Source organism: Notothenia rossii (assembly GCF_949606895.1).
Source record: "Notothenia rossii genome assembly, chromosome: 2".
In the NCBI taxonomy this organism is placed as follows: Eukaryota; Metazoa; Chordata; class Actinopteri; order Perciformes; family Nototheniidae; genus Notothenia; species Notothenia rossii.
This window is the reverse complement of record NC_136904.1, coordinates 46,509,425-46,533,944: the sequence shown is the minus strand read 5'-3', so window position 1 is coordinate 46,533,944 and position 24,520 is coordinate 46,509,425. Positions and strand designations below refer to the sequence as shown.

Genomic DNA, 24,520 nt, shown 5'->3' with positions numbered 1-24,520 from the left:
GGAGTGAGGCGGGTCATCATGCCTTGGCCATTTTATGTATATTTGAGTTCTCCTTTATTGGAGATGATTCTTTTGCAAGTACCTTGCCGACAATACACTTTTTAAACACATTACATAGGAAAATAATTCACGTTTTATAAAAATAGTAACCATAATTATATAGAGCATTACATTAATAATTTCAAAAAAAGAGAAAATAATATTATAAACATTGATAACACTCTTCAAGAGTAGGGGTAATCATAATAATGTCTTGCTATACTTTATTTTATTTATCTAAAATTAAGCAATTTTAAGATGCACACATTTTCAAAAGCTATTTTTATTTATTTTCTCTATTTTATTTTTAAATGCAGCCCGAGAGGAACATTACACATCCACAGTATTTTACTGTATATCTGTATAGTTCAATGTTAATTGACAATACATATTGTTCTTTTTGAATTGTACTTTCTTTATTTGATTGGCAGTCAGTTGCAACATACATTTGTTCCAGAAGGTGGCAGCAGTGCAACATACCAGATACCGGCTGCCGTTAAAAAACACCAAAGAAGAAGAAGAAGAAGAAGAAGGAAGAAAAAAAAAATAAGAAGCACGAAACACTACCGGTTTCTCGTGACAACAGCAGTGAGGTAAATCAATAAATTAACCCAGATTTATGTTGGTGTAAAGAATACGTCTCTGAGAACAAAATGTGGAGTTGCTGCCAAGCCACGCGCCTAAAGGGAACCTACCACATCTGTTAGCATTAGCATGCTAACGAGTCGTTGTTCGTTCAACCAACGTTAATGTCACACGCCGTATCAAATAAGCCATATCCGTTTCCCAGTTTCACTTTGTATTCTTGGATATTGCACCCATCATTTATACATTTCATTAATGGTGGCACTAAAATGGTGTGTACATGTTGAAGCTAACCGTTAGCCCCCAGAGCCCGTGTCTCTCCGGATGGACCACACGCGGCTGCAGGAGCTCAGTCTCCATACTTCAGTCTCTCCTCGGGTTGAAGTAAAAAACGAATGGAAAACACTTCCAAACAAATACATCTCACGTAATGTCTTGTACGTAACTGTTTTCATGTGTGGCTTGTTTGCATCGGTGAATTTCGTTCAGCCATCGACACAAAGGAACGATGCTTCCTGTTTATCTTAAGTCCTGTAAGGTCATCAGACGCAGGGACGCCTATTCACTATGGGGTCATATGCGTCTCCTACTGAATGCATACAGAAGGATACACAAACCCACTCTATTTCAGTTTGAATTGTATTGTATTTGTGTTGTTCTATGGTTTATTCTTATATATATTTATGTTGCATTGTTGGAGGAGCCTGGGATGATTTTCATTTCCATAACTACACTGTAGCGCATGTATCAATAAAACCTTTGAATCGTGTATATAAATGTATAACCCAAATATGTCTTTGAAGAACATTTCAAATCAGCTAAAAAAAGTTGGGGGGGTGGTGGATCCTTACTTACTTATTTGCAGGTGTTTTCCTGTCTATAATGCAGTGCAGTGGCGAGCCGTCAGGGCCCTCTGTGAGGGCCTAAGATATTCTACAAAATAATATTTAAAAACATTAAAAATATATATTTCTTTTTTTAAATACAATTTTTTAGTTATATTTTTCATTAGTTTGACCAAAATAACTTGATTTAATTGTATTTAAAATAACATTTCCAAAGAAATAAATCCTTCGAATCTGCCTACTCAGTTTCTTTTGGAATGTGAAGGGTTAAATGAAAGAAGCTCGTCTCTGCGCCGTTACTGTGACGAGAGGAGTTGTTGGACGTCCAGGCGGTCCAGCTACGAATTCACAGAGGGCCCGGCTATAGTAACTGAACGAGAGAGTAATGTCAAATTACAGTACAATTGACCTTTCACAGAGCCACGCCCCCCCTTGGTTACTGTTGCTAGTCCGACAAGCTGAGAGCCAGATGCGTTAAACAAAGCCATAATGGAGGGTCTCCGTAACGTCGGAGTCGCCTTAACAGACTCATTTTGGAGCAATAACGCAGCAATATCCTCCAGGTCCCGACAAAAAGGGGCTACAATACGCTATGGAGGGTTATATCCACAGTATAAACATTAGAAAAGAGGGAGGCACAACATCAATAGAGGCACTTGCATACAGGTCGCAGTGCAAGAGTGAAAAACCACATGAGCTGTATGTCAAATTCGACGGAATTATTATTATTATTTTGGAATAAAACAATACAATCACAAGAGGCATTAAATGTTGTAGTTTGTCTAAAGTTAACTACCGTTTCCTTGGTGGCTTTCTGCATCCACCTTGTTGTTCCTTTGTGGGGGTCGGGGTGCCCACTTGTGCAGCAGGATTAGGGAAGTCGGCAGTAGGCTTTCCATTAACAAAATGCTACAAAGATTAAAGCAAAATATAAATGAATGATTGCCTGTTGGCTTTCTTGTTTGTACTTTGACCACAGGTAGACTAATAACGGAGCTCAGCTGTTCAGACATTATTATGCATCAAGTGATATACATGGTCAAAACGACCGAGAAGCACACAGCTTACAGCTGTAGTCGTGTGACTTTAGCTAAAGTTAGTTAGTGAAATTAGTTAATTAAATGAGTTAGTTAATTCGTGAATGTAATCTTTGCTTGCTAGCTAGCTACGTTAGCACGTATTTACCTTGGAGCAAACGTATTTGTGTTTGTTGATATTCGCCATATTCAGCTTTGCATGGGGCCTGCCGCATTTCTTTATCCACTGGCGGCATCTCTCCTCTCGGGTTTTGGGTTTAGGAAACGGGTAAAATATTACCCCCCCCCTCTAAGCTTAGGGATATCTGCTATCCGATTTCCAAAGACCATAAACACAACGCTTCACCATTTTCGCAATGAATTTGAACGCTAAGCTTGTCGGATTTCCACAGGGAGCCGCGCACGTGATCGAATATGATTGGACAATGGGCATTTAGGGGCGTGGCTTTGCGAAAGGTCAATTGACCAATCATATCTTCCCTCTAAATGGGTGGGTGTTATTATCGCGGACTTTATGACAAGTTCCACCCGCTGTGAAACTTTTCTTGTTTCCATAGCAACAATAACTTCCTGTCAACAGCGTTAACTCGCCTTCAAAATAAAAGCATGCCAAATTACACTTAAGACATAAAACTGCAACGAAAGTAACAAACACAATGCAATATTCTTTTCAATTTCAAAGAACACAAATAGGGTTATTTACAGGTGTTGTTTTGTGTGGTAAAGGGTCGCTTTCATTGATGCGTTTTGCGCCCCGGGCCGTTGTTTGGATATTCCGCTGAAGTATACGCTGTGACATAATAACTTGAGGGAAGGGGTGGGGGTCAGAGGGCCTAGGTATAAAAGTCACGGCTCGCCACTGATGCAGTGTGAAGGGGGAATATTGATTTCATTGTGTGTTGTTTATTGAAGGCTTCTCATGTTCTTGCTTTGAATCTCAGATTGATCAGACACAGAGTGGCAGTGTGTTTCATAAAGAGCCAGTGACAACATGGACACTACAACAGCAGCACCAGCATGGTATGATGCACACACACTCTTCACAGTACTCCAGGCTAGGGATGGGCATCGTTAAGTTTTTAACGGTACTACTACTTTTATCGATCCGGTCTTTTAACGGTACTTTTATCGGTTCTTTTGGAGGGAAAAAATAAGGTAAACTAACTAAACAAATTGTGAACAAAACTAACATTGCTTTTTATTTAAATTAAATACATAATATTTCACATCAAAAGAAACAAGTGTTTTAACAAATCGTATTAAATAATATGATGACAGAACTGTAAACAGAATAGCTGACACTTTAACAAAATAAATAACTCGGTTACCTCTAATCTAAAAAATATATAATTTTTTTTACTTTTTATTAAAATAATAAGTGGCGACCCTTTTTCATTTTTGATTGTTTGTTATGTGGATTTGTAGTATTTGTGTTACTGTATGTTCAATAAAGGTGTATTTTTGCTAAACGTTGAGACATTGCCACTGTATGTACTAGGCAGGGCCGATTTTTGGCATAGGCGACACAGGCGGTCGCCTAGGGCGCCAGATCTGGGGGGCGCTGCGCTGTTAGCTGTGGGAGGGAAAAAACATTTTTGACCGTTCCAATCCAAATTTTTGGTCTTGATGTAACAACATTCATAATTAAGTAACACCCTTTTCACCCCGGTTACACTTTTTTCATTTGCCCTGTACAATGGGCGCTGTGAGTGATGAAAGTGGGGGATGTTGGCTTATCAGGCGCCCGCAGCCTACAGCCAAAGTGCGAGCGTGGGAGTTAGAGAGCGAGCGAGGGAGAGGGCGCACCGGTACCGGCGCTGTTGTTATTAGAATCTGGTGCTAGCTGCGCTAACGGATATAAGAAGTAGATGTTTCTACAACCAGGGTGGAGGAGAGCTCTCCTGTCAGACTGAGAGGCTCAGTAAGGTAAAGGACTCTGAGTGTTTAGATAAGTTAATTTTAGTCTAAGTTATCTCAGTGGGTCTCAAACGTTTTGACCACAAATTATGTAAATACATATTTCCAAGGCACTCCTTTATGATTATTAGAATAAATAAAAACAGGTTTGAAATCATTCCAATGTATACTATAGGACAGTAATCAAAAATATCGTTTAAAGTTGGAGAGATACAAAAATATGCATGAATAAATCAATGTTAACTAGGTAAAATAAGATATGAACAAAAATAAAATAACCTACATTTATTTGTTAGTAGCTATGGTAGGTTATTGGTTATGTTCATATACTTATTTGATTATTAAAATGTAAACCGATCTTTTTCATATGGGTGTTTCGGAGTTGTACCCCCTAGATCAGGTCTCTAGTAATTGTGTGCTCAAAGTGCACCAAATTGAAGCATTTTACTTTAAAATGTTCAAAAAAATCTCCGCGGGGGGGGGGCATACCCCCGGACCCCCCAGAGGATGTGACGTCCACCCCCCAATTCAAACATGTTCATACAATACTGAATACATTTGAAGCCATTTTGACGTATATTACCTATGTCAATAAGTTTCTGTTTTTGTAGTGTCTTTGTCTTTTGTAGAGATTTTTCCTGAATTCTTTATATATAAAATCTCTCCTAGGGCAGCAAATTGTCTAGAACCGGCCCTGGTACTAGGCCCCAAGAGCCTTTCTTGTGCTGGCAGACACATAGCTTGCGTTCGGATAGTTTAAAAATCAGCTCCTACGTTCTAACCAGTGCTTGAATTGGAATAAAAAAGGTGCCAGTACTCTAAATCAGCAAACAAGTATTTGGCACAAAGTCATAGTATATCCTATAATGCTGGTGGGTGTGTCTCTTTACTGTATATTTTAGAAAGGCTCACTGTACTTAAACAAAATGACTCAGGGTGCATCTGAGATTAGAGGGGGTGCAGTGGTAAAGTGCTGAATTTTTAAAAAAAAATATTGAAGTTAGATGCATCAATCTGGTGCACTTTGAGAGCAAAATGAAGAGATATATACCTCTCAACATCCATAATGAAACAACTGTAAACAGATTTACTTTTTCTTTATGGATATAAAAGAAAGTAAAGCTTGACTCCTACTGGCTGGTTAAATGACTCCTCGTCCCTGAGGCCACTACCAGTTTTTTGTGCCATTTTGCTGGATTTATTTGTCAATAGCGTTGCTGCACAAAGTGATAGCCCTCTTGTTTAAATCTACTACCCAAAAAGAAACATATGGAGATGGGTTACTATTTAAAAAAAAATTGCAAATCTATTTGGGAACAGTGGGGCCGGGCCTCAAATCCTATAGGTTGGTCCGGGGGCATGCTCCCCCGGTAAGATTTATTTTTAAATGTTGGACTTAAATGCATCAATCTGATGCATTTTGAGGGGGAAATAAAGAGACTACACCCATATGAAACAAAAATGTATACATTTAAATAATCATAAAATCATAAGTACATGGCCAATAACATACAATATCCAATATGAAAAAACATTGAAACTTGTTTATTTATTTGTTTTTGGTTCATTTATAGTTGTGAGTGTGTCTGGGCTCCTGAATCGGCCTCTCCTGTCTCCCTCCTCTCCCCCCTGCTCCTCTTTGAGGCAACAGCAAAGACTAGTTTTAGCTCTCAACAAGTTTATCTTACCTTTTTTCACCTAGTTAACATTTTGTTTGTATTATTCATGCATTTTTACTAATCACTACCCCCTCAAATGGAAATATGTGTTTACATAAATGGTGACCGAACCGTTTGAGACCCACTGAGATAACTTAAACTAAGTTAACTATCTAAAGACTCAGAGAGTAATTTACATCACCAGAGCTGTAGTTTCAGCCTCTCAGTCTGACAGCAAAGGACTCTCCCTCCACCTTGTTGTTGAAACAGCTCCTTATATCCGTTAGCGCAGCTAGCTAGCACCAGATGCTAACAACAATACACGTAACCGGTGCGCGCGCTTTCTCGCTCGCTCGCGCCACACATACACCAACACACACCCTCCCGAGCTTGAATGACACACAGAGACCAATCGAGGGCATTAGTATGATCTGTATGAAAGTGGCAATGTCGGCAGGCCACGTCATGTAGACAGCCAGTCACCCTCTGTGAGGCAGAGTCAGACCCACATTTGCGCTACGTTGCGTTTACAATATATACGTATATTGCCGGCGGCTGAGTACCGGCATTTTACTGAGTACCGGCACCTTGCCGGTACTCAGTAAGAAGTGCCGGTACCACATGGGTAAAAATCAGAAGTGCCGGTACTGCGTACCGGTGAGTACCAGCCCAATTCAAGCACTGGTTCTAACCCTTTCTCCTATTCCTTAGGCGCATTCACACCGCAGTACTTTTACCACAAAGGTTCATGAGGACTTAGTTCATCAGAACTCTTTAGTTCTGATGAACTAAATACAGATCGCATTCACACCGGAATAAGTCCCTGGGGTTGGATTAGGGAAATGAAGCCGCTGACGTCACTTCTTCTTCTTCTGCTTTGGGTTTACTGGCAGGCCGCAAACAACTTCACGGCGTATACGGCCGCCCAAAATCCCCGGCCGGAAGTCCCCAGAGTTGGGGACTGGCTTCAGTAGAAGCTGCTGGGACTCCCAGCAGCTTCTACTGAAGCCTTCCGAGTAAATCGCCAGAACGCCGACACCTCCTCATCTCCAGCGCTCCCATGTTTTATTTTGTGTTGCCATAAGTTAGTCTCTCTGTGTTTCTGCGCTGGGCTAATGCTAATAATGCTAATGCGAGGATAATAAAATGGTGGCTTCACAACACTTTTTTTGAGTTTTACGCGGCGTGGTTTGCAATCCGCCCAGCCAATCAGAAATATAGCTCTTTTCTCACAAGAGAGCCGCATGAGAGTCCCTGCTCTCTACCAGGGACGGAAAAGGGGGTAAAAAGGTTCTCATGAACTCATTTTAGTTCCGGCTCTTTTTGGTGTGAACGCGACATTTCGGAACTATATCGGAACTAAAGTGGGAAAAGTACTCCGGTGTGAACGCGGCTCTTGACCTCTGAGTGAAATGTCAAGGGGTTAAGGGATAGTGGATAGGACAATTCAAAAGGACTTAGGAGAAGAGACTGCGGTACTTTAGAGAATCCGAATGCACTTTCACTATCCGATGTGTTTATGATGCGCCAGTGGACGTCATTGTGTGCGTCTGCTGCTGTGGGGAAACTATGGAAACTACATTTTTCTATACAATGGACTACAACATGGATGTTTCATAAGAACGACGGACTCATCTAGAGACTCTGTACCGTGCTCTGATGCTGTTGCTTTATGCTTTATGAACAACAGAGAAACATATTCTTCATGACCAAAGTTGGAATTGAAATAAAAAATGAAAGTGAAACTTATGCTCGTCACCCTCTCCCTCCGGTCCACATTAATACAAATGATCCCAATACTTATGATTGTATGAACTATGAAAATATCTTAAAATCAATACAAATCTATTTATTATAAACGTTAGTCTTTAACACCTATCACTGTGTATATCAACATTCCAACATATTTTAAAAGTTGAACAAACCCCACACAGCTCAGTGAAATGTTGACTTTATTTGATCATTTCAGTAAAAACTAACGTTCATATTTCTCTTTTTGATTATAATACTGATGAACGTTCAAAACAAAGCACTTTGGCAACTTACCACATATGTTTTAAAATGCTTCATAAGCACCGTAACTTTCATGATATAATTTCTCCGTCATAATCGTTTGTGTCCGTGAATGGCCGACTGTTGTGTGACGTCAAATGCTGCGGCTGCAAGGCATTGTGGGGCAGCATTTTCTCCTCTCCTTTCGGTTAGGGAAGTCCAGTGGTTCCTAAGCTAAAGGAGGTTATAAAGGAAGTTTGAAACCTCCTTTCCTATCATTCTAGAGAATTCGAACGGCACTTATCATGGCTGCTACTGAGGGACTTCCGGGTCATTTCACTCAGTTAGGAAGGTTCCTAAACTAAATGGACTATTCGAACGCAACCATAGAAACAAATTGGCGCGGCGCACTTCGCACGCGCACACACAAAAAAATGTTGCGTGGTCCGCGCTCACATTATGGTCCCACGTGCCTTAGCACCGTTGCTATGACTCCATCCTAGGGGAAACACTGAACCCGGTGCATTTCTCCGTCTGAATGTGGTGCACTTTTGCTAAATGTTCAGACATATTGCTCGTGTTACAGCCCCTACATGCTAAACTCTTATTGCACTTTAGGCAACGAGCATTTTCCACATCGAGACGGGTAAAGTTTAACCACACTGTGTGTGTGTGTGTGTGTGTGTGTGTGTGTGTGTGTGTGTGTGTGTGTGTGTGTGTGTGTGTGTGTGTGTGTGTGTGTGTGTGTGTGTGTGTGTGTGTGTGTGTGTGTGTGTGTGTGTGTGTGTGTGTGTGTGTGTGTGTGTGTGTGTGTGTGTGTGTGTGTGTGTGTGTGTGTGTGTGTGTGTGTGTGTGTGTGTGTGTGTGTGTGTGTGTGTGTGTGTGTGTGTGTGTGTGTGTGTGTGTGAATACAAAAAATAATCTTAGATGCACTTTTGCAGTCTTTTTGCGTATTACAAACGGAGTTGGCTTAGATGTGTGCTGTTAATGACCCTACTTCACTGTGAACGCACCACTCCTCACCTATGGTTGCTGCTCGAGTTTGACCTCTTCCCCTCTCCGCAGGTCTTTGATGTAGTCGAGCCTTGCAGTTGAGATGAGTGATCAGAAAAATGGCGGTGACCACGAGGATGACTTAGACGAGCTGTCTGCCAGTGATGAATCTGAGCCTGAAGGTGGACTCAGCAGTGCTCCATTTGACCCCGAGCTGGACGATGATGAAGATGGGGGGGAGGTTGTGCTCTCTGCTCCTCCTGCTGGACGCTTTGTTCAGAATCCATTCAGCCTGAGAGGAGGGGGCTCAGCGTTCTCAAACCGCAGCCACAGCATCTTTGAATGTCTGGACAGTGTGGCCCGCCTCGCCTCCTCCTCCTCCTCCGCCTCTTCCTCCTCTCAGAACCACCGCCCCGTTTCAGACGGAGTGTTCGCCCGTCCTCTGCCTCCACCTCCCAGCAGGAAGACGAGCCAGCCTGCGCCCAGCTCCCCAACACCAGCGAAGAAGAGAGGAGTCCCCGACTACCTGGTGCACCCTGAGCGCTGGACCCGCTACAGCCTGGAGGATGTGACGGAGACCAGCGAGCAGGGCAACACCAGGGCCGCCCACAACTTCCTGTCCAGCCTGCAGCAGAGCAAGGAGCCGCAGGAGAGTGCTGGGGACTCAAACCTCCAACACAAGATGATCTTCTCCAGACCCAGCGGGCTAAAGGAACAACCTGCAGATGCACCCACAGCTGCTACAGGCAGAGATAAGGAGGCCCGCCTCCGGCTCCTGGAGGAAGAGGAGGAGGAGGAGTGCAGGAAGAAGGACACACGCCTCAGTCATCTGGAGGAAGAGGATGACGTAGAAGAGAAAGAAATGGCTGAAGCAAGGAGAACCGAACAGAGGGGAGGAAATGCTGAGGAAAAAGACACAAGGGCAGCTGTGGGGGGGGCAGAGGAGAAGAAGAAATTTCAGAAAGGTGTGCAGGAAGGGGAGGACGTCCCTTCCTTCAGGAAGACCAAGCGTAAGAACTACAGGACAAGCGCAGGACAGGAGGACAACTGACTGTTCATGGTTCATTTCAATGTGTTGACCTTACTGTTCTCAGACCAGCTTCAGCCAACGCTGAGCTCTGGAGTGAACTATCTGTTTCCATGTCATCAGGCCTAGCTTACCACTCAGTAAAGTAGGCTAGTTTTACACCCATGGCTGAGGAGTGTTTCTTTCATTTCCTGGCTTCATGTTGTTGTGTTCCAATGTAAAGTGTTGTCTGTTCAAGAGTCAGACGTGGTGTTAGTATCAGCTCAATGAGCCACAGCGGAGCGTTAACAGTGTCTGTCTGACATCAAAATGCCATTGTGACTGTATCATATTAACTGTTATATATGTGCTGAAAATAAAAGACTGATGACAAAAAGTATTTTAAAACAAGCATGGAGAGGGGCTGGGTTTAAACTGAGGGCTGAACCTGGGAGGGAATTAGATTCAGTGTTGTTTTAAAATGTCTTGTTGCATGTTCTGTATTTTGGAATAGTCTTAAATAAAAAGATATATTAATTTGTATATATTTTCTGTCATCCTTTCCTGTTTTGACAAAAAAAATTGCTTATTGAAAATGAGAGAACAAATATATGTTTATTCCCAAATTCAGTGATGAAATATTGAATGACCATGTCTCTAGAATTTGTTTCGATCCTGCGGGTGGATGACACTGTGTCACTGAGGTTTCTTTAGATAAGTAGATCGAGTACATACAGTCAGCATTGTGACGTCCTTTATCTCCGCCAGAGTCCACAGACTATCACAAGTCTTGGGTGAGAATACCAAACATTGACAAAATATGGATAGTGAACATATATATTTTAATGCTGTCAAAATTATCGCGTTAACGGCGGTAATTAATTTTTGGAATTAATTGCGTTAAAATATTTAACGCATTTAACCTATGTGCAGAATGGCCCGCCCCATACATCCCACCAATGGCAACGCTGGGATAGGCTACAGCCATTCCAAGAAATGGCTTAGCCCCACCATGAAAAATGATGTTAAAGTAAGCTAAATAAAGTCCGCCAACTCGCGCGGAGTAAATTGCACAGACAGCAGTTAGTAAGATTGATTTCAGTAGCCACTTGTCTGGAAATACCGAAGACTAGAAACAGTTTTGAAAACTTGTGTCACGTAGTGATCGTCTTCTCAATAGAACATCTTTGATAATGTCTTCTTGCCAATCAGAATCAAGATAACGGCGTGGTGTTGTTGCAGGAAGTCCCGACGGAGAATACTTTTGCTGCTTTTGCTGTAGTGCTTCTCTAAATACATCGATACGACCAACACGTAATGAAATAAGACCCCACGGTTTGATGATTGGTGTGTGGGCTGTTGTGGATATTTTAAACTCGTCAATACTGTAAAGATGTACAATGAGAGTAATCAATAATAAACTGGTGAAAGCAGGCAGCGTTGTCTTCTGGTTATTTATTTGAAGCTTCAAAGGTAGGGGAGACCCGGTACAGTTGAAACACGGGTTGGTTGTAACACCCTCAATATCTCCAATCATAAACAAGCTAGAGTGATGACACTCACTCTGCACATGCGCAGTTAGATGGTAAGATCGCCGAAATAAAAAGGAGCCACGTTTGAATATCTCACTTAAATTATCAGCAAAAGTGTGTTTCTGAGGTCAAATATTAACTAAAATGATATGATGTATTTTTTGGATACTGTCTTGAGTTCAAAATGTCTAGGAATCCAAACTAGTATTATTAGAATCACTGTTTTGTAAGCTACAAATATAGCTAGCTAAATATGGGTCAAGCCAGCAATCAGGCAGGTTCACAGGGGGTGAAGCAAGACTGGTGGTTCTGGGACGGTTGTAACGGGACGGTTGTAACATGGCACATTTACAATGATGGCTCATTTGCTTGAATGATCAATTGTTCATTCAAGCATTGATTGGTGTGCATTGTCCCTGTAAAAATAAACAGAATTAAATACTGTACAGTAGGCATAAAGTGTGTGTGTTTGTTTACAGTATGCCAAGTATCAGACAGAGGAAGACCGACAGGGGAGTGCCACTTGCTCTGCTGCAGGTGGCCTCAGGTGAATTTCAGGAGGGCAAATCATTCAGGGAAGTGGCAAAGTCCCTGGATATATGCCATGTCACTCTGTACCGGTTCCATAAGAAGAGGCTGAGGTTGGAGAGTCAGGGATCACACACACCCCCAAGAGTAGGCTACTGGACTCCAAAGAAGGTGTTCTCAACAGAGCAGGAGATGCTATTGAGAGACTACCTGATGGAGGCATCTGATCTATATTATGGTCTCAGCTCAAAGGAGGTAGGTCATAATTAAGGTAGAATAGGCTATCTATAGGCTACTGAACAAAATAAAAGTAAGTGATCAAATACATTGAGGCCTATAGTGAACAGACAAATGAAATATTTTCCAATGTATATTCATTTTAGGTGCGGAAGTTTGCCTATGAATTGGCAAAGAACTACAACTGCAACTTCCCTCAAACCTGGGCAGAGAAAGAGATGGCCAGAGCTGACTGGCTCACAACGTTTTTGAAGCGGCACCCTACCCTCTCCATACGCAGACCTCAGGCTACCAGTCTCTCACGGGCTACAAGCTTCAACCAAACAAATGTGAAAAAGTGTTTTGACAATCTGTCTGCAGTCCTGACGAAGCATGAGTTTGTCACACAGGAAATTTGGAATATGGACGAAACCGGAGTCACAACTGTCCAAAACCCTGGGAAGATTGTTGCCAGAAAAGGGACGAAACAAGTCGGCAGTGTGACATCTGCAGAGCGGGGCACTCTCGTCACACTTGCATGTGCTGTAAATGCATTGGGGAATTCCATCCCCCCAATGATGATATTCCCCCGGAAGAAGTTTCATCTCTTCTTCACCAGCAATGGCCCTCCTGGCTGTATTGGCACAGAAAATGGGTCTGGGTGGATGCAAGAGGAAGACTTTTTGGTCTTCCTCAAGCACTTCCAGAGCCATACCAAGAGCTCACAGGAGTCAAAGGTGCTGCTGATTCTGGACAATCACTCCTCCCACCTTTCTGTGGAGGGGATTAATTTTTGCAGGAGCCATGGGATCATCCTCCTCTCTTTTCCTCCCCACTGTTCTCACAAACTACAGCCCTTAGATCGCACTGTATATGGGCCACTGAAGAGGCACATCAACAGCCGCTGTGACAATTGGATGAAGACTCATCCAGGAACCACAATGACCATTTACGATCTGCCGGGCATTGTGAAAAGTGCCCTTCCTCTGGCTGCAACGCCATCAAATATCCAGGCAGGGTTCGCGTGCACTGGAATTTGGCCTTTTAATAGAGACATTTTCAATGATATCGACTTTGCTCCATCCCAAGTCACAGACCGCCCACCACCAGAACCTTCTACCAGTGCAGCTCCAACACCAACTGTGGCATCCTCTCCTCCACTCGCAGCCTCCTCTCTTACACTCGCAGCCTCCTCTCCTCCACTCGCAGCCTCCTCTCCTCCACTCACAGCCTCCTCTCCTCTACTCGCAGCCTCCTCCCCTGTCAGGCCATGTGTGGAGCCTGGGACATCATCCTCTGCAACGCCTTTCTCACACTTGTCCATCCGTCCACATCCAAAAGCTGGACCAAGGAAGCAGACCACAAAGGGGAGAAAAAGAAGAGAAACCGCTGTCCTCACAGACACTCCGATGAAAGATCAACTCGAGGCTGAGAAAAAAAGATCTAACGCAAAGAAGTCTAAAGCGAAGACAAAAATCAATTTCGGCCAAAAAACCAAACCCAACAAGAAGCAGAAGATGCAGGCCTCATCTGATAAAGATGAGGCCCAATACTGCATTGTGTGCCTGGAGAGCTACTCCAGGTCCAAGGAGATCTGGCTGCAGTGTTGCTCCTGTAAAGCCTGGGCACACAAGGACTGCACAGATGGAAGTGCCTTTTACACCTGCCACAACTGTGAATCTGATTAATTCTGGTGTTCTGTTTTAAGTTCTGTTCAAGTTCTGTTCATTGTTCATTGTTTGTTGGAGGATGTGTGAAATCCCATTAAAATCTTGTTGCCTTGACAGCTTTCCCTATTTTTTTGTCATATAGTGTGAAAAAGGGTAACCGTTATTAAGATGTTACAACTGTGCCTGCATGGGTTAACTTACAACTGTCCCTGTACACAAGGACAGTTGTAACAGTTGAGTTTTTTTTTTAAAATACATTTTCCAACCTGTACTTATTCCATAAAAACATCTTAAAGACATTGTTTCAGTAGCTGACATATTGATAATGCATAATATAGCAAAATGGCTATCCAATTGTAAATGGTTTTTTACTTATTGGGGAAAAGCCCCAAAAGTGTTGCAACTATCCCTGGTCTCCCCTACATGTCTCACAGAGTACAGAGTAGTCTGCAGGAGTGTGTGCAATAGTCACAAAATAGCAAAGCTTATATACAAGATAGGAAGGGCAGACAAAGTTTTGTGTAGCATGGCGGAACGCCTCAGAAATCCACTTTCACAAGGTCTCATATCGCTATTTGGACACCTGTGTCCTTGAGCCATAGAAAGTACAACAGTCATCAAAATATGGAAGTTCAAACTTAGTGTGAAAAGGAGTAGTTTCAACATAGTCTGCCAAATCAGACCTGTGGCCTTGAAGCGCTTGAGAATAATAAACCTCAGAGTATGCAGAGGAAACAGCAAATATGAAGAAATGGTACAGTAGTGTTAGACAATGCTTTCAGAAGCATTTGGTTTTAGCATATAAGGTAACACAAGAAATTGCCACTACAGGGCTGTCTTTCATTTTGACACACAGAACAATGTTATCATAAAAATACATACTGTATCATCTTTCCATTCCCACAACAATATACATAAAGAAATGGCATATTTTGGAAATAGTTTGAATGGTGATTAATCATGATTAATTATTTTTTAAGCTGTGATTAATCTGATTAACATTTTTAATCGTTTGACAGCCCTAATATATTTATTATGTAGGTGTAAAATGTATCTGAGGGACACGTAAAGTTCCGTTTGTGTTACCTTTTCTAAAGACTACGCAGATAACAAATGTTGCATAGCACTTTAATATGTTATATTTTTATACTGAGGTTTATTAACATGCTTCGTCCCTATCACATAAATGAATTAGCAGCCTGGGTGTTTGACATAGAGTACACAGTGTTGATGTTAAAGCTCCGAAACATGTGTTAGGATATAAAACAAAACATGAACATGACAGGCAGTGATTGGTCAGGGTGAGCAGTTTATTACTTTTGTTCTCTAAATGTCTAACGGTTGAAGCTAACGCTGCACCAAATGATTCTGTTCATTTCATGAATAGAAGGTGGGCAGAGCTGTGAGACTCATCCGGCTGTTTGAAGTAAGGGGGGGTCACTCAGTGTTATATCTGGGGACGATTTGATGCTAACAGACCTTTCAAGGGTCTTTTTTTAAAACACAGATAAGAGAATTGGCAAGTGGCTGGAGAGGAGCAGTCAAAACAAGCCTCGGTTCAGAAGTCCTCACCAGACTGTCTACAAAGTCAAATTGTTTCCAAATCAGATTTCTTAATGAGTTTGCTGTGTATCCTGACACCAACATCATGCTGTCTTTAACAGCGTTCTGTATGTGCTATCCAGAATCGGAGGAGAACTTGCTCTCCTGTACCAGTCGTCATTTAAAACATGCCTCTCCATTAAAGGAAAAGCCCATGTGCTTTCAGAGGACAGCCTTGTTAAGAGCGCTCTATCAGCTGGCACTATCAGCAGGTCCTCCAGCAGAGGAAGGCTGATGTCTAACGGTTTTAAAATGGATCCTAAAGACAAGAGGGAACTGAGCGTGCCAAGTGACTCATGTCAAGTGGACATCCCTATCTGTGAAAGATGGGGTGGCTCCCTCTTGCCATGGCTCCACGGCTCTGAAGGCAGCCAGGCAGTGCTGGAGGACATTCAGACGGAAAGCAGGGTAACACAAGGGCCTCAGATATTAGAATCATTTAAGGCTAAGACATCAGAAGGCAGTGTAGATCATGAGTGTATCTCGGATCAGGTTTACTGCAAGGTGGATTAAGTTCTGAGTCCAACAGGGTAGAGGTTCAGGAGGAGCAGAGGTGGATCGGTCCCATCAAACGGCTCCTTTCAGGCCACCATGACGGAGTGGACCCTACTCAAACGTCTCCTGGATGCCGTCCACCAGCACTCCACCATGATTGGTCGCCTGTGGCTCACGGTCATGGTCATCTTCCGTCTTCTCATTGTTGCTGTGGCGACTGAGGACGTGTACACTGACGAGCAGGAGATGTTCGTGTGCAACACGCTGCAGCCGGGCTGCTCCACCGTCTGCTACGACGCCTTCGCCCCCATCTCACAACCACGCTTCTGGGTCTTCCACATCATCACTGTGTCCACGCCATCCCTCTGCTTCATCATCTACACCTGGCACAATCTGTCCAAGTTGCCCCACGCCAGCCAGAGGCAGGGGCCTGCACAAGCCGGGGTCCCAGGTCAGGGGGGCCCGGACTTAGGGTGCCGTGGCGGACAGGAAGTGTACGACCGGAGCTGCGACTCCGACAGCTGCTCCATCCGCTCTCATAAGCATCTGGGTCACAGCCTGGCAGATGTGCTGGAGGGCATCAACGTCCAGAGCCTTCAAAGGGGGGGCCCAATCAACAGGGGGCCCTTGAGCCATGCCCAAGCTTGCGCCCTTAGAGAGGGGGGTGGGGAGGCTCAAGTGGTCTCTGGAGGAGTTCTGTCCAAATGTTACATCTTCCACGTGTGTTTACGGGCTCTCCTGGAGGTGGGCTTCGTCCTGGCCCAGTGGAAGCTGTTTGGCTTCCAGGTGCCTGTCCACTTCCTGTGTACATCCCCCCCCTGCAGCCAGGCGGTGGACTGCTACGTGTCCAGGCCCACAGAGAAGACCATCTTCTTGCTCTTTATGTTTTGTGTGGGAGTTTTCTGTATAATTCTCAACGTGTTAGAGCTCAACCACCTGGGCTGGAAAAAGATCAGGCAGGCCGTGAAGCTGAGGGAGAGGGGGTCCTGGGGGGTCTGTCCCGGTATGAAGAGAGGCTATGAAACGTTCCCTCCTGACAGCCCCTTTCTCACACCTTCTTTAGGCTTCAGAGACGTGACCAGCACCGCCTCTCTGCCCACTTTGGACTTGGTGGTGGGTCACCAGCCTGACTGGACCTGTGCTGTGAACTGTGGCAGGATGAGGGAGGCTGAGGGGGTCAGAGAGACCAGACCGGAACCCCCAAAGAGACAGGATTCTAAGAGAGGGGGGAGGAAGCCACTGAAGAGCAAGAGGGTGATCAGAGAGTCCAAACAGATGAGTGCCGAGGTCTGGATCTGATGGCCTTCACTTCTTTTACAGAGGATCTCACTTTGGAATTTAGAGAACCGAACAAAATGTAAAAGTTTAAAGGATTGGTTCACCCGAAAAACAAAGAAACACATTTCTTTAATTACTTTTTGTTGAAGTAGCTATACAAAATGAAAGTTGTGATGTTCACATTATAGAGATGTGGTATATTTCAGTTAGGGTTAGGGTTAGGGTTTTAACACTTTTATAAAGGCTTTTTCTTTAACACAAAGATGTTCAAATAAAAACCTTCCTAGTCTATATTTTCTAGAACCAGCACATTGCTTTCGAGAATAAATATGGTTCTGGTGGATTATTAGAAATACATTTTTGGATGCCCACAAAAACATGAACCAACATTGCTAGGTAACGGATAACATAAACGGAGTGGCTAGACTTCTGAGGTCAGATACAGTGTTATCAGGCCCTGCAGTATATCCGCCTTCATGGAGATAATAGGGTTCATGTTTGGTTACAACTGTTCAAGAGAAGTGTGTTAGTTCAATTATATTGTGATTGTTGAGTCTGGACTACGCCATTAGACTATTACAGTTTTCTAATGTGTTGTCCAGTCTGTGTATATCAGTGAGGTTGACTGGGTCGTCCAATGGCCTGCTGGTTAAGACGCGTACTGTATAACTGCAGGCCGGGGACCCTGTTGAATGTCATACATCTCTCTATCTTTCGGTTCCTGTCTGTAACTCTACTAATACTTTAAAAGTAGGCAAAAATAACAAAAAATGATATGGAGAAGCAGCTCCCAGTATATTGCAACATAATTCTCCAGAACCAGCAGCTTCAGCATCAGCTGAATCAACACCTCTGTGAATAATTTCCAGCAAAAACTGAACATTAGTCTCTTCATGACGTAAAGTTGATTGCAGTTATCTGTTTTTAGCTGCTCCTAGTGTACCAAATATATGCTAACCTGAGTGTATACAGTATATGTATGTATACGAATAAATCAATATGATGTCTTTATGAAGCTGGATTTGTGCCCTGACCTGAACAGTTGACAAAGTTAGGAGCTTGCTCTTGTCTCAGATTGTGGCTGTAACATTAACGTTAAAGGGGGACAATGTTTCGGTCCTACAGTGTGCTTAACAAGAAAAACAAAAGCAAAGCACATGTGAGTAAGGATCAATATTTGCTTGACATTTATTTTTGCAATATATTTATTTATATATTAATTTACAACATCTAAAAAGCACCTTTTGCATGAATGATGCTACTGAAAAAAGACACAGACAAACTCAGACTGCCCAGCCTTTGCCTGGGAGCGCGTTGTCAAATGAATACAGCGAAGTTACAGAGCTACAGTGTTGACAGACAAATATTGTTTGAGTGTTTCAAAAGACTGCATGCCGGATTCAACCTGCTGATGGAATACATTGCAGATGACATCACGTGCTAAGAGCTTTCCAGTATCCAAATCAATAATTACAATATTTAGGAAAACAGAATCATGTATGAAACATGTTGGCAATTGGCTAAATTCACAAACAATAAATAATGTAGATAAAGGATTTATTCCATCGAGAACTCTTTAGACAAATCCCCAATACATACATACATCCTTTGGAGGGGGAAAAAAAGTTGTTTGATGAATTGCCAGTATGCAATAGTGGTGAGACACTGTGTTTGAGCACGGAACATAATGAACATTTCCATAGCACTCGTTCATCACTACAACATCTGATTCCTGCCATACACACCACTCTGCTCTTTTGTTTTTGTAGTAAACAAGCTGTGTTATTTACTTTAACCCTAATCACCTCTGCTTTTACTTTGGATGATCACAAGCTATGATTACATTATTGCAAAATGTTTCAAAACTTATCAGAAGCAGATATTGTAAAAACAATCACTTCTCACTGTAGGTTTTTTGTTCTGACTACTAGGTAATTATTTGAACGTTAATCAGAGCAAAATTCTTAAGGGTTGCATTTTTGAGGAAACATTCTTTGTTGTTGCTGAACTAAAGTTGATGATATGACAAAAAAAGGCCTCAGATGTAACATTGAGATCATCTGCATCCCCACATATCTGATTTCAGATGCGATGAAAACAATACAAAATCTACATTACAATGATTGAGATGGATACATTATAGTATAGTCCAAAAAGAATATCTTTGGTTATATAAATCTGATAATCTACCACTAGGACTTGGACATATCTGATATGGAAACTATTGTTATACACAAAGTGTAATACTAAGGAAAATAAAAAACAAAATATTAACATATAAAAAGGTGCATGTCCATAAACATGTGTGGCAGGTAAATTCTAAAGCTTCAGTTCAATTCAGACAACTTTTCCTACAGCGTTTCAGTGAGAGAAGGCAGCCCCCCTACCTGACACAGAGTGGGCCGTACGGTCCTTGCATTGTGTCACAGTAAATCAGAGCATGTAAACAGAGAGAGGTACATTCAGAGAGAATCTAGATCAGAGCACAGCAGGCAGACAACAGCAGTCAGTTGGGGGACAGAAAAGACTGCACTGAACACAGGCTCTACCTGATATTATAAATCAGATATCCAACATGGCAAGAAACATGAACCGTCACACAATCAGGAAGGGTGTAAACACATAATCCAGATTATCTAAACAACTTTTGATACGTCAAACTGAACCGTTGCTTCTGATCCTTGACTCTACAAAAAACTGTGTAAGGTGGGTCTCAATTATATCAGAACATGTGTCTGTAAACCATAAACTGTGAAGGAAGAACAATCACCTTCGCCTTCATTTCTCTATTTTTAAATATGAGGCTAACCTATTGGCTTGATTAAGGCAGCATTTGTTCATTAAGTTGTTCATTCAGACACTCGGGGGCAGAACTCTCCAACCTGCTGTTGGCAACATAACACACACATTTAGATTGTGCTTTTATCCAAAGCAACCTACATACACTTTAATAGCGTTATTAAAGTGTATGTAGGATAAGTGGCAATCTGGTGACGAAGTCCACAAGACCAAGGACAGCTGTGGATCGGCAGTGGCTTGAGCAGACCCCTCGTGGGCCTGGAAGAGGTTTCATTCCCTGCACAGATGGAGCAGGCGGCCATATACTCTTTGACATCACGTTTACATAGCTGGCCACTAGAACCCTTGCTTGATGAAGTACATGGTTCTTTTAACCCCTGGATGGCAGGTGAGCAGCGAGGGGTGTGAGCCCAATGAATGACCTGAGGATGCACAGATACAGGAACAAACAGCCTATATTTGGGGGGCAACCGCTTGGTACCGGGCTCTCACGTTAGCTTGTTTCCCCTCTGTTTCTATTGGCCAGGTTACCGCTCCCACCACACAGTTCAGCAGAAGGATGGGTTCTGGTTACTTGGCCAAGAGTTCAGGATCAAAAACACGAGAAAGTGCGTCTGGCGTCAATGTGTGGATAATTTCTTATCAACAATTGGAAGCCTAAAACGAGAGGGTGTTGGCAGAGTTAAATACATGAAATGTCATTCATTCTGTGTAGTTGTGATTTATGATAACCTGGACAGGCTGTGTGGTGAGTGACCTGAAACAATAATCTGGGGTGCTGGCCTTGGCCCCCTGGTTTGGGGTAAGGTGTCAATGTTCAAACTTTTGGCAAGATTCCAGTCCATTTCGTTTGCTCCTGAACCAATGAGAGAGAACACTTTGTGTCACGGTTTGTGAAACAAGCAGGACCCAAATGCAGATATAAACTGAAAACTTCCTTTATTTCAAGGCTACGATATATCTATACAATGACAAACAGAACACTCACCGCAGAACTAGTCAGGGAACAAGACGAACCGACCAAGACAGACAGACAACCCAGAACTTAAATATACACAAGACTCAATCACACAACAAGACACAGGTGAGGAGGGAGGAGAAAACACAGGGGCCCAGGTGAACATAATCAGACAATTAGACACACCAGGGAAACTAATGACAAGAGGAAAACACAGGGAAAAGGACCAGACAATAACCCAAAGGAAAACAGCAAAAACACCCAAACCTACAAAACTATAAACGTGACATAACATGAGAATCGTGACATAACCCCCCCATCAAGGGACGGATTCCAGACGTCCCAAAAAAACAAAAATCCAGCAGGGTGGGTGGAGGGGGTCTGGAGGACGGGTCTCGGGCGAACGGCCCGGGGGCAAGGCAGAGTTAAAAAAAGGGGAATTCGGGCGGACGGCCCGGGGGCAAGGCAGAGTTCAAAAAGGGGAATTCGGGCGGACGGCCCGGGGGCAAGGCAGAGTCCACGGAGGGAATCTCGGGCGGACGGCCCGGGGCGTAGGCAGAGTCCGAGGAGGGGTGAAGACCAGACAGCTCCGGAGGCCGGTCAGGAGTCGGTGTCTGCAAGATCCCCCATGGAAGAGGACACAGGACCGGCAGGACCCCCGGCAGGAGAGCAGTCGGCGGAATCCCCAACGCGACAGGACATGGAGTTGGCAGGACCCCCAGCGGAAGAGTAGTCGGCGGGACCTCCAACGTGGCAAGACATGGAGTTGGCAGGACCCCCGGCAGAAGAGCAGTCTGCGGGACCTCCAACGGCTCAGGACATGGGGTTGGCAGGACCCCCGGCAGAAGAGTAGTCTGCGGGACCTCCAACGGGACACGACATGGAGTTGGCAGGCCCCCCGGCAGAAGAGTAGTCTGCGGGACCTCCAACGGCACAGGACCCTGGGTTGGCAGGACCCCCGGCAGAAGAGCAGTCTGCGGGACCTCCAACGGCTCAGGACATGGGGTTGGCAGGACCCCCGGCAGAAGAGTAGTCTGCGGGATCCCCAACGCGACAGGACATGGGGTTGGCAGGACCCCCGGCAGAAAAGTAGTCTGCGGGACCTCCAACGGGACCAGACATGGAGTTGGCACGACCCCCGGCAGAAGAGTAGTCTGCGGGACCTCCAACGTGACAAGACATGGAGTTGGCAGGACCCCCGGCAGAAGAGTAGTCTGCGGGACCTCCAACGGCACAGGACATGGGGTTGGCAGGACCCTCGGCAGAAGAGCAGTCTGCGGGACCTCCAACGGCTCAGGACATGGGGTTGGCAGGACCCCCGGCAGAAGAGTAGTCTGCGGGACCTCCAACGGGACAAGACATGGAGTTGGCAGGACCTCCGGCAGAAAGGCAGTCTGCGGGACCTCCAACGACACTTGAGTGGGTTGCTTCGCCAACAGAACATGGGGAGCTGGCGTCGGACGGACAGCCAACAGGAGACGAGGTGCTGGAGTCGGCCGGTATGCCGACAGGACTCGGGGAGCTGGCGTCGGACGGACAGCCAACCGGAGACGAGGAGCTGGAGTCGGCCGATACGCCGACAGGACTCGGGGAGCTGGCGTTGGACAGACAGCCAACCGGAGACGAGGTGCTGGAGTCGGCCGGTACGCCGACAGGACTCGAGGAGCTGGCGTCGGCCGATGAGTCAGCAGGTGACGAGGAGCCGGAGTCGGGACCATGGTTACTGGAGCCGGCACTGAAGCCGGGACCATGGCTGTAAGGTCCAGTTCTGGAGCCGGAAACATGGCTGTAAGGTCCGGTTCTGGAGCCGGAAACATGGCTGTAAGGTCCGGTTCTGGAGCCGGAACCATGGCTCTTGGGGCTTGAGCTGCTAGCTTGGCCTTGCGACTCCTCCTCTTAGCAGCCGCCTCAATACTCCGTGGACCTTCATAATTCAGACGAGTTCCAGAATATGACTCCTGGACAGGAGCAGGAACTGGGGCAGAAGCATGGGTTGACTGCAGACGGAACCCACCGAGGCGTATGGTGCCAGGTTGGGAATTGGGAGGCCGGGAGCTAGCAGGCCTGGGGCTAGCAGGCCGGGAATCACACACAGGGAGGATCTTTGAAATCCAGCCAGGTAAGAACTTCACCATACCTGGTTTCTCTCTAGCCATCTGGCGCGCCTCCGACAACACAGCCTCCCGCTGCTGAACTCCGGGTGCTCTCTTCCATCTATCCGAGCAGTTAGCCAAAAAAAAGGAATACGTAATAATTCCGACTCGAACGGATCTGCTGGGCCCATTTCTTGGTCGGTTCGTACTGTCACGGTTTGTGAAACAAGCAGGACCCAAATGCAGATATAAACTGAAAACTTCCTTTATTTCAAGGCTATGATATATCTATACAATGACAAACAGAACACTCACCGCAGAACTAGTCAGGGAACACGACGAACCGACCAAGACAGACAGACAACCCAGAACTTAAATACACACAAGACTCAATCACACAACAAGACACAGGTGAGGAGGGAGGAGAAAACACAGGAACCCAGGTGAACATAATCAGACAATTAGACACACCAGGGAAACTAATGACAAGAGGAAAACACAGGGAAAAGGACCAGACAATAACCCAAAGGAAAACATGACATGGAAAACAGCAAAAACACCCAAACCTACAAAACTATAAACGTGACATAACATGAGAATCGTGACACTTTGTCAGACAGGAGTCAGCGTGGGATGAAAGTAGTCTGAAGTTAGACGGCTCACCAGCGCCCTCCTCTTCCCTGGCGAGCCCCGGCTTTTACGTCAGGCGTCCCCTGAGGCGTCCTCAGGGGTCAGTTTTGCTCGGTTCAGTTGCATGGGTTCATCTGACGCAGCAGGAGTTTTGTGCAACACTCTCGAAGAAGAATCGTCCCCCATACGGATGCAAAGAGGGGGCCCTGCATGTATGCAGCAGCTGAAGGGGTTTGAGATCCAGCTTCCAGGTGAGCAAGGGCACGGAAAGTTGCTCTGCCATGTGGTTAACTTGGCTATTCCCTGATGTTTGGTAACTCTCTTGACGACCACTCAAGTCTTTGATAATAATTGATTCATTAATTTGAATAACAATTCAAGTTAGTAGCTATTAAAGGCATAAAAAGACAGAAATGTATAATTCTTTTTTTAATATAAATGTTTCTTCTGCCTGTAAAGTGTCCAAACCAGGCTTTTCTGGATAAGTGCATTTTTAAAACATAGTCATTGTCCATGTCGGTTTCAGATTATTTGTCTCCTCCATTTTGTAGATTATTTAGGACTTTTGAATCCACATAAACACATCGGCAAAATCCGGCTTACTTTGAGCATGTCTTTTAAACAGTTTAATCCCTTTGCGAATTGTT

At 44.4% G+C, this 24,520-nt stretch overlaps 3 protein-coding genes across 4 annotated transcripts; all 3 read left to right on the top strand.

The window, feature by feature from the left end:
* Positions 1 to 496: 496 nt before the first annotated feature.
* On the top strand, positions 497 to 10,615 carry tssc4 (tumor suppressing subtransferable candidate 4). 2 transcript variants are annotated; one of them, XM_079662260.1, is made up of 3 exons: positions 497 to 632; positions 3,448 to 3,526; positions 9,139 to 10,615. In XM_079662260.1, exon 3 carries the CDS (start codon positions 9,170 to 9,172, stop codon positions 10,115 to 10,117), a length of 948 nt encoding a protein of 315 aa, XP_079518386.1. In that variant the 5' UTR covers positions 497 to 632; positions 3,448 to 3,526; positions 9,139 to 9,169; the 3' UTR covers positions 10,118 to 10,615. The 2 variants fall into 2 exon arrangements, with proteins under 2 accessions (XP_079518386.1, XP_079518387.1); XM_079662261.1 differs by lacking the exon at positions 3,448 to 3,526 and having other exon boundaries at positions 519 to 632.
* A 1,469-nt stretch (positions 10,616 to 12,084) lies between these two features.
* LOC307027905 (uncharacterized protein) lies at positions 12,085 to 14,122 on the top strand (the record flags this gene model as incomplete). Its single annotated transcript, XM_079662599.1, has 2 exons — positions 12,085 to 12,387; positions 12,516 to 14,122. The coding sequence occupies 2 exons, from the start codon at positions 12,085 to 12,087 to the stop codon at positions 14,034 to 14,036; spliced, it is 1,824 nt and encodes a 607-aa protein (XP_079518725.1). The 3' UTR covers positions 14,037 to 14,122.
* A 2,089-nt stretch (positions 14,123 to 16,211) lies between these two features.
* Positions 16,212 to 17,414, top strand: gjd6 (gap junction protein delta 6; the record flags this gene model as incomplete). Its single annotated transcript, XM_079662201.1, has 1 exon — positions 16,212 to 17,414. One exon carries the CDS (start codon positions 16,212 to 16,214, stop codon positions 17,412 to 17,414), a length of 1,203 nt encoding a protein of 400 aa, XP_079518327.1.
* Between the last annotated feature and the right edge of the window lie 7,106 nt (positions 17,415 to 24,520).

Coding starts and splice junctions, on each gene's coding strand:
- tssc4 (XM_079662260.1), top strand. CDS start 9,170: ATGAGTGATCAGAAAAATGGCGGTGACCACGAGGATGACTTAGACGAG.